Below are 10,580 nucleotides of genomic sequence, written 5' to 3'. Positions count from 1 at the left end.
TCTATGTATAAGCTATGTATTCTCCATTTCTTTTGCCTTAGTGAAATATTTGATTGATTCCCTCCCGTGGACGTAGATCCAGTTGGATCGAACCACGTAAACGATCTGTGTTTGCTTGTGTTCTTTTTCGTCTCATTTCTATGCAAGGAAGTACATATCTCACAACACTTATATTCAAGATCCAAGCTTTATGACAGTAAATACATTAAATTTAAGCAAAAATATAAATTTATATTCAAATTCCAAGTGTTATGACAGTAAATACATTAAATTTCAGCAAGTCTATAAATTTATATTCAAGATCCAGTTGTTATGAGAGTAAACAAATTAAATTTCAGCAAATCTGTAAATTTGTGTTTAGATTTGAGTGTTAAGTCTATAAATACATTGAAATTGTAATATCTATAACTTCATATACATGTAAATCTAAGTGTAATATACGTAAATACATAGAGAAATCTGAAAGTTCATGAAGATTGTAAAATCTGAAAGTTCATAATTGAATTTAGGTGTCATATACGTAAATACATAGAGAAATCTGAAACTTTTATAGTTAAATTTAAGTGTTAGATATGTAAAGTAATGCAGATTTAAGGGGGGGGAAAATTGAATGTTTATAATTGGGTTTATAGATAATCTAAAACTTTATGTTTACACTTAAGTGCTAGATGGGCTAATACCGTGTTAGTGTGGAGCCCGATCTCAGCCCGCCTCCCATTCTCGCTCCCGCCTCCCTGTTCCCGATTGCGAAAGGTCGCGACCGCGACCTTATAGTTACGCGGAACTGCTCCCGTCGAACTATTCCCGCGAACAGTTATGTTGTTTCGCGAAGAATCGCAACCCCCCGCCTCCTCTTAATTCGCGAAACCAAGTGATTTTTTGAGGGTCTTCGACATTTTCTTTCGTCCTTTGCTCGAGCAACAGGTTCCGGCGTCCACGAAGATAGGAAAAAAGGTATCGGCTCTCTTTCAAGTTACGACAGAGTTTTTGTGTTCTTCTTCGGTTTCCTCGGGATAGAGGAAGGTTTCCTCGGAATAGAGGAAGATAAATGTAAGGTGTAGTTCCTTGCGGTGAGGAAGAAGAGAGAAAAAGAATATTGTTCTCCCTTGACTTCTTCTTGGTGGCTTGTGGCTGAAGAGAAATTGGGTTTATTTCTCTTGTAAGTTTATCTTCTTCGGTTTATCTCGGTGTAGAGTTCTTTTGGTGTATCTCGGTATAGAGAGAGAAGAACAGAGAAAGAAGAAGAACAACAACGAAGTGACAAAATCCTCTTATAAGTAGAGACGATCGACTGCTATACATTTCTCAAGTAGCAAAATCCTCTGCAATTCTGTGGACGTAGGCAATTTGTCAAATCACGTAAATATATGTGTTCCGTTGTGTTTCTGTTATCTGGTGTGAATTTTCTCGTTCTAATTTTTGCTTAAAAGATCGTTCTTCTATTCTAATTTGATATACCACAACAATTGGTGTATCTCTCGTAACATATTGAAAAGTATTTTTAAACTTTAGATGTTATAGACGTAAATACTGAAAATCTGAAACAAATCAAACATTCATTTATGTACTAGGTTTGTAAATACTCGAGACTTAAGAAAAATAGAGAAAATTCATGTGAAATTTAAGTATAAAAACTGTCAAACTATCAAGATTAAGCCAAAAAACAACACTAACACAGTTGGGAAATCAAGTATCGTGCACATGAACACATGAAGATGAATAAAATCTGTACATATGCGATTAGATTCACGTGTTATGCATATAAACACAAAGATTAAGAAAATCTGAAGTTTAGCATTCCAATTTAAGAGTTACATATATAAATATAATGAGAATCTGAAACTTATACACTTCAATTAAGTGCTATATATGTGCATACTACTGTGCCCATATTTCTAGTTTAAAAGTTATGTAATAAACAAAGTGTTGTGCACTTGAATGAATGGTATGTATGTAAATATCCCAAGAAATTGGTATTATCTATGAAAACACATTAGAATTGTTGGTATACATTTAAATCTTCCAAGTATATGCGTCTCATTAAAAATTCACTGACGTGAAGTTTGGCATCGTCCATTTCGTTCGCTTCAGAGTAGCTTCACGACCACTCGACGTCCTGTCATGATCATTACCAGATTCACCTCGCAAAGGTGCACAGAGAATTATGTATGAGCATTCAGTTCAATATAAATCCACAAAGATGTAATTAATAGTTCACACATACAACTGAAAGAAAAATAGATAACTGAATCAAAACTGAAACTAAAACAGAGAATAGCTACCCAGACTCAAAATTATAGGTTATGTTTTTAATTTTTACTTTATTTTAGTTTGGAAAAAAGCTGTGAGGTCTTGTTTTTGGAGCTGTGAAGGTTCCGTGTCACATTTGCGCTGAGGAAAAAAGAAGGGGGTTCGTTATAAAATTGGTTTTCTACGGATGGTCAATGGAGAGAGCCGCAGGAGGAGAAAAATGTACACCTAACTAATAAGAACTGTCGCGGCTACCGCGAAGTGCCAGTTCCGACCCTTGAACGAATGGCGAAAAACGTGTGGACGGCGGGGGCGAGTCGAACCAAATATGATATTCCCTAAATACTCCTCCTCCGCGCCTATAAAAGCCCCTTCGCTCCCCTTCCACCTACTAACTGGAACCGAAGTACAAATTCCTAATCGGAGGCTGTGGTAGACGGGGCGGCAGAGAAGAAGAATTGGTGAGGGAAAAAGTTTTCTAATTTGAAGAAAGGAGCAGAGAGAAAAAAATGGCTGCCATGAGAGGAAGTTTGAGCTGCCATCTTCTCCAAAGATCCGCTCTTTTTCCTCCGAGCTCTGATTTTCTCTCCGGCGGAGATCAGAGCAGATTACTCAATTTCCTTGTTCTGAGACAGAGGAAACCAGTCTCAGTTAGAGCATGGAAATCTCCGGTCACCGGCACAATGATCGTGGATCGGCCGGTGGTTTCAGCGCTCGTGGAGAAGGAGAAGCCAGTAAAATTAAAGGTCAAAGCTTCTGTAACTATTAGGAGGAATAAGAAGCAGAGCATGAAGGAGAAGATGGAGGCCCAGCTGGATGCTTTCGGCGATAGAATGGGCCAAAACATCGTGCTTGAACTCATCGGCACCGAGATCGATCCAAGTAAGATTTTTTTCTTCCCCAGCTCAAGTTACTTATTTCCTCCTTGAACCAAAGTTGCCATCTTTACGCTCTTTCGGTGCTCCAATTTTGAAGGAACAAAGAAGGTGAAAACGAGCAGGGAAGCTATTTTAAAGGATTGGTTTAAGAACAAGGATTTCAAAGCAGAGAAAGTAGTATACAGTGCCGACTTCATGGTTGACTCCAGCTTCGGCGAACCAGGAGCAATCACTGTTCTAAACAGACATAACAAAGAGTTCTTCTTGGAAAACATTGTGGTGGAAGGATTTGCGTGCGGCCCTGTTCACTTCACCTGCGATTCCTGGGTCCAGTCCATCAAGGATCAACCCAGCAAGAGAATCTTCTTCACTAATAAGGTAATTAAGAACGTAAAATTATGTTTTTGAACTGATGACAACAGATAAGAGCGATTAATTATGGTTTTTGGTTTGTGTTTTGCAGCCTTACTTGCCTTCCGAAACACCTACAGGACTGAGGGAATTGAGGGAGAGGGAATTGAGGGAGGTGAGAGGAGACGGAAAGGGGGAGAGGAAACTGAGCGATAGAGTGTATGATTTTGCGGTATACAATGATTTGGGGAATCCAGATAAGGGTTTTCAGTACATGCGTCCAGTTTTTGGAGGAGATGAGCGGCCGTATCCTCGGCGATGTCGCACCGGACGCCCACAGTCAGATGCAGGTATATTCATTATTATTACGCTATATACAACTGTCATTTTTTTTAAATAAGTTAAATTAATGTTTAATTTTTTCTTAAAAGTAAAGATAATTATTGTCTTTTTTTTATCGTTGGGTCCTATCGAAATTTTAAATTAGAAATGATATGTTTTTTCATATCTTTTTGTTTTACTAAATCAAATAATATATCCATATACTTTTAATATAAGAGTGAAATATAAATTTTAATGTTTTATGTAAATACATAAGAATTATGTGGTGTACATGTAAAATCCCATAACTTCTTAACCCCTGATTATTTTCTTCTGTGGAATTTTAAGCGTCCGCTTTGTTTGAAAAGTAAACCCTCCCCTCATCCTTAGCGTCTCTCCAGAAAATTTGACCACGAAATGTCAAACGAAATAATTTGAAAAACATTGCACTATATAACATAAATATGATATTATTTATGTATAAAAATGAAATAATTAAAATTGATGCAGACTCACTGGCAGAGAGCAGAGTTGAGTACCCAACGCCAGTCTACGTGCCCAGAGACGAGACTTTCGAGGAGACGAAGGAAGAGATGCTGACAGAAGGAAATATGAAAGCGCTGCTCCACAACTTAATGCCGGCAATTGTTGCTTCCATCGATCCTAACAGCAACGACATAAAGTGCTTCCATGAGTTCGATAATCTCTTCAAAGAAGGAATCAAATTTAAGGAAGGCATTGAAGATAATCTCCTCAAAAAAATTCCTTTCGTGAACAAGCTTCGAGATTCAAGTTCAGCTCTTCTTCGCTACGACACCCCTCATATTATTACAAGTAAGCTGGCTACTCAAAGTTCTCATTTTTATGCAATTTTGGGTATAAAAATAATGTTTTTTTAAAAGCGAAAAGGTCAAAAGATTGCGATTTTGCTTTTCAGTTTTAGTTTTATTGGTAGGGCCCACGTAAGATAAAGGACATTGGGAGGAAGGTAGCATTTTGTGCTGAATTTAATGACCTCAGTGATGGTTTGCTTTCATTCATAATGGGAGATAGCATCCAGCCCATCATAATGGGCCCAATAGAACCATCAGCATATTGAGACAGAATTAAACGACCTCCTCACACTGTGAGGCCCACCACTTAAAAAAATGGTTTTTTTTTGTGGGCCTTTTTAGAAAATTATCAAATAAAACCATAGATTCCGTAGAATTGTCACCTGTATTCTCTGCAAATTTTTTACTCTGTAATTTTTCTGTTTAAACAGAGGACAAGTTCGCCTGGCTCCGTGACGATGAGTTCGCCCGGCAAACGCTGGCTGGAATAAACCCCGTCAACATTGAGCGGCTGCAGGTAATTCCACATTCCGAATTTACCCTCCGTCTTTTTTCTGCATTATTCTTTCAGCTAACAGAGGTATTTTTACGTCATTTCAGTCATTCCCGCCGGTGAGCAAGCTGGATCCAGCCATCTACGGCCCTCCGGAATCCGCCATCAAGGAGGAACACATCGCCGGGCAACTCGACGGCATGACCATCAAACAGGTAACTTTCCTTCCCTCAGCTAGCTTATCCATCATTCACGAAAATGCCACTGAACCATTTCAAAAAATCCTAACGGCTAATTGTTCTTCATCAGGCCATAGAGGAGAACAGACTGTTCATCCTTAATTATCACGACATTTTTCTCCCATTCATTGATGGCATCAATGCGCTGGATGGCCGGAAAGCCTACGCCACCCGAACCATCTTCTTCCTCACTTCTCTGGGGACCCTGAAGCCGATCGCTATTGAACTGAGCCTCCCACAGATGACTTCAAGAGCAAAACGTGTGATGACGCCGCCGTCTGATGCAACCAGCAACTGGTTGTGGCAGCTTGCTAAGGCACATGTCATCGCTAATGATGCTGGCGTGCATCAGTTAGTGAATCACTGGTAGATACTTCTCTCTCTCTCTCTCTCTCTCTCTCTCTCTCTCTGTTTTTCTGAGACACACACACACACACACACACACACTTCTTGTCATCCTTCGGTATATATAATGCCTGACTACTGTTCTCACTTAATAATCACTGTGTTAATCAGGCTGAGAACACACGCTTGCATTGAGCCATTCATAATCTCCACACACCGGCAGCTGAGCATAATGCATCCAATTTTCAAGCTTTTGAAGCCACACATGAGGTACAACTTAGAAATCAACGCAATTGCTCGCCAAATCCTCATTAGCGCTGGCGGAGTCATTGAATCCAGCTTCACCCCGGGGCCATTCTCAACGGAAATCAGCTCCGCCTTCTACGCGGAGCACTGGAGATTCGATCAGGAGAGCCTCCCTGCCGATCTCATCCGCAGGTTTGTAAATTTCCCTAACCAATCACTCCTCCTCCAATTCTTCCATCATTACTTAGCTATTTCAATTGCGTTTCAGAGGAATGGCAGTTGAAGACAGGACTAAGCCGCATGGGCTCCGGCTGCTGATAGAAGACTACCCATACGCAAACGACGGCCTTCTTCTCTGGTCGGCGCTGGAGACCTTCATTAAGGAATACGTGGCGACGTACTACCCGTCGGCAGCTGCTGTGCTCGCCGACGGCGAACTGCAATCTTGGTACGCGGAAGTCATAACAACAGGACATGGGGATCACCGGAACGCACCGTGGTGGCCTGCGTTGGCTACACCGGCGGACTTGGCTCATATACTCACGACGCTAATCTGGCTTGCATCTGCGCAGCACGCGGCGTTAAACTTCGGCCAATATCCTCTCGGGGCTTACATCCCTTGCCGGCCGCCGCTGCTGAGGCGGCTATTGCCGGAAGAGGGGGATCCGGACTATGATTACTTTCTGGCCGACCCGCACAGGTACTATCTTTCGGCGATGCCGGAGCTAACGAAAGCTACGGCTTTTATGACGGTGATTGATACGCTGTCGACGCATTCGGCGGATGAGGAGTATTTGGGGGAGAGGCGGGAGGGGTGGACGGGGGATGGGAGGGCGGTGAGTGTGTTCAAGGAGTTTGCGGGTGAGATCAGAAGGGCGGAGGAGGAGATTGAGAGGAGGAATAGGGATCCGGCGATGAGGAACAGGTGTGGGGCTGGAGTGCTGGCTTATGAGCTCATGAAGCCGAGCTCGCCGCCGGGGATCACGTGCCGTGGGGTTCCTAACAGTTGTTCCATATGAAGAAGGAGGTCAGTTGGCTAGTGGATAGACATTTTTGGGGGGTTAATTGAAGAATGTGTATAGGATTATTAGGGGAAAGATGTGATTTTTGGGAATCGTAAGGCGAATTGGTCGAGCTTGTTGATAAAAAAAATAAAAAAGGGAGATTTTGATTTGTTGGTATTGGTGTTGTGCATAGGAAGGGGGATATGGATGGTGTTTGCTACAATTGGGGTTGATTGTGATGTATTTATAGGATTTTAATAGAAATGAATTGGGGAATATTAGTCCTTGAAGGTGGTACATTTGTTGTACAGATCGTTTATTTTGTATCTTTGAGAATATAATTTAAGTGAATTTTTGTTATGTTTTTAAAATAGAAATAGTTATTAAGAAAATTTATGTATCAAGCTATATGTTTAATAATTATGTTAGCCTCTAGAATTGAAAAAAAAAAAAAAAACTAATTATGGCTTTAAATGATTATTTTATTGTAACTCATATTTAGGTATATGCGTGCGCTTGCACAGAATTTAGTGATCGAGAGTAATTTTTTATCATGAGGGCATGAGTTCGAACCACCCTTTCAACTCACCTTTTTCGGGGGAAAAAAAAAGTTAGCTACCTCTTATACATTAAATGTGTTCACCAATATAATGTGGAAACTATTTATCTTTGATGCGTGCTAGAAAATTCGCGGCGTAGAGTAATGGAAAACGGGAAAAACCACAGGGTCTGGCTCAGTTGTAAAAATTCACTATAAGTTGATGATTACAGATGTCCATTTTCCCACAGGCGGGAAAGGATAACTAGTTTTCCACTTTACAACATCAACTGATGATGTCTAGTAAGCGGTGGTTGACGGAGGCCGTCAGTGATCAACGGTAGTCGACGACAATCGATGACGATTGGCGATGGTCGACAGAGGTCAGCGATGGCTGATGATGGAAGGTGGTGGTCGACGGAGGTCAGCGGTGACTAGCGGCGATCAACGGTGTCCGACGGTGGTCGACGGTGGTTGTCGTCGATCAGTGATAGTCGTCGGAGATCGATGATGCGATGATGATCTTGGACTTGAGCTCTTTCTCAAAGTCTCAAGTTCTCTCTTAAGCCTCCCCCCTTCATGTGAGAGGTAAGACTCTATTTATAGTGTTTTGAGTGCAATTAATGCAGGAATATGAACCATTTTGATCGGACGGCCCGGTGAGCTTCCCTTGATCAGATGAAGTTTGATGGACATTTGAGTGTCTTAACGATGTCATAATTGAGCAATCTTGGGCTCGTTGGATTCGTCTTTTCAAGACACTCGATTCGAATATAAACTCGCTAGATTCGACTTCCGTTTGACATTTCCAATGCCTCCGGAAATCCTTCAGTAATGGTAGTGGTTTAATGACTTGATTCGGGCTTGATTTGACTCAGATTGGACTAACTTTCATATCATTAGGTCTTTCTCATCGAGCTGATCAGTTTGACTATAATTTTGTTGAAATCGGAGCTCCGGATGACTCTTAATCAAAGTTTGAATGTTTCTTATTCAAAAAATTGCACTGAGATTCGTGCTGACTGATGAAAATTTGTTGGTGGCGTATCAATCTTATATGTCATGGTTTTATAATTTTATTCAATTATTAAAGAAAGGGGGCATTTACTTACAGAGCACACAATTCTTATGTGTTTACCTATCTATCATCTAATTATTATGTGTTACAACTTACAACCCGGGCAAAGCACAAAATTGTTGACTATTTTATAGCATCTGTATCATCTGTGTGCAAATTAGAACTCACTTTTCACTGCCCAAAAAAATAAAAGGGACATTTACATAAAGGTTCAGATTTATGTGCAAAACACTGAAATCTTTACAGCCACACCTAAATTAACACTGTTATCACTTTTTAAAAGTGAAATACACATAAATTAAAATACCAAAGTGTTATGTAAATATGAAAGTTTAAGTGTGAGATATATAAATACATAAGAATTGTGTGCAATGTATATATATTTCCCAAAAATGAAAAACACAATTCTTATGTGTTTACCTATCTATCATCTAAACTTCCCTATTTATGTATGTGCCAACTCAAAGCGGTGAAACAGATCGCCAGCTCTAACAGGTAATTATGTGTTACAACTTACAACCCGGGCAAAGCACAAAATTGTTGACTATTTTATAGCATCTGTATCATCTGTGTGCAAATTAGAACTCACTTTTCACTGCCCAAAAAAATAAAAGGGACATTTACATAAAGGTTCAGATTTATGTGCAAAACACTGAAATCTTTACAGCCACACATAAATTAACACTGTTATCACTTTTTAAAAGTGAAATACACATAAATTAAAATACCAAAGTGTTATGTAAATATGAAAGTTTAAGTGTGAGATATATAAATACATAAGAATAGTGTGCAGTGTATATATATTTCCCAAAAATGAAAAAAGTGTTCATATACATGCCAACAAAATCTTATGCACTTATATTTAACATCTAAATTTAATTTCCATACTTTCATAGCATCTTCGTATTTAGTGTGGTATTAGTGTGGGAAGCATGTGGTTCGTACCTTAAGCATGCTGAGGCGTGCGGCTCGACGAGCAAGAGGAAATATGTTGATTGTAAATTTAAAAAAAAAAAACAAGAAGAAAAAGAAAGAAAGCGGGAAAAAAAATAATGAATAAATAAATAATATAATTAGTTAAATAATTATATTTAACTAATTTATAATGAAAGCCTTGCCGAAATTCTCCTGTCGCAATCCTAACCACGTACGTTTACCGCACGCGGAAATGTGTGTGGTGAACTAATCAAAATACTCACTCAATTAAAAATGTATGTCAGTGGGCCCCATTTTATTTTTTTTTTTAAAGAAAAGAAATTCTTATTGGACAGCGCATCTCTGTCGTGTCTATCCTCACCGGAAACTCTCCCTCACTGATATCGCTCCTCCCTGCCGCAAAAAACCACACACCGGCACTGCCATTGCGGCAAGCCTTCACCGACGCCGCTTCTCCATGCCGCACCGCTCAATCCCTGCCCTAGGATTTGTCGTTCTCTCTAGCCAAAGCCCTCACTCCCACTCTTTTTTATCGCACTGCTCGACGCCTCCCTAGTGATGAGATTCTCTATGTGCAAGCCAAACACAACCCCTTCTCTCTTCCCTAACTTAATTTGTTTCTCCAGTAAATCTAAGAAAGAAAGGTATCTTATTGTCACAAACTGACTTATCTCAAGTCAACCGTACGGCTTTAGCGCTCTTTATTGGCACTAAATCAACCTAACTCACACAAAACTCTTTAAGAAGAAAAGTAGGGAAAAGTATTGCAGAAAGGAACACTTTGCTGAAAAACAAGAATTACAACAATTGAATGCTTGGAAGCTTGGACGGTTTTTTCTGATGCCACCAAATGAGGGAGAAGGACTCATATTTATAGTCCCCTTCAAGTTTAACATAATATTTAGATTACATTAGAATATTCTAGTTTCTAGATAGTTTTACATCATTATGTTTTATGTATACAAAGCCCTAGATCTTTCTAGGTTATTCTTGAGATATACTTAGAGCCTTTCCTTCTAGCATTATCTAGAATGAGGTGGAATTTTTTAGATTTATATAGATTTGTCT

General features: G+C 39.7%; 1 protein-coding gene across 2 annotated transcripts; it reads left to right on the top strand.

The window, feature by feature from the left end:
- Positions 1–2,341: 2,341 nt before the first annotated feature.
- Positions 2,342–7,289, top strand: LOC110022556 (putative lipoxygenase 5). Of its 2 annotated transcripts, none has more exons than XM_020721566.1 (9): positions 2,342–3,132; positions 3,226–3,506; positions 3,592–3,829; positions 4,323–4,634; positions 5,065–5,150; positions 5,234–5,341; positions 5,436–5,731; positions 5,882–6,148; positions 6,225–7,289. In XM_020721566.1, the coding sequence occupies exons 1-9, from the start codon at positions 2,760–2,762 to the stop codon at positions 6,973–6,975; spliced, it is 2,712 nt and encodes a 903-aa protein (XP_020577225.1). In that variant the 5' UTR covers positions 2,342–2,759; the 3' UTR covers positions 6,976–7,289. The 2 variants fall into 2 exon arrangements, with proteins under 2 accessions (XP_020577225.1, XP_020577224.1); XM_020721565.1 differs by having other exon boundaries at positions 4,311–4,634.
- Positions 7,290–10,580: the final 3,291 nt, after the last annotated feature.

Source organism: Phalaenopsis equestris, unplaced genomic scaffold (genome assembly GCF_001263595.1).
Source record: "Phalaenopsis equestris unplaced genomic scaffold, ASM126359v1 Scaffold000197, whole genome shotgun sequence".
In the NCBI taxonomy this organism is placed as follows: Eukaryota; Viridiplantae; Streptophyta; class Magnoliopsida; order Asparagales; family Orchidaceae; genus Phalaenopsis; species Phalaenopsis equestris.
This window is presented reverse-complemented; position numbering and strand designations above follow the sequence as displayed.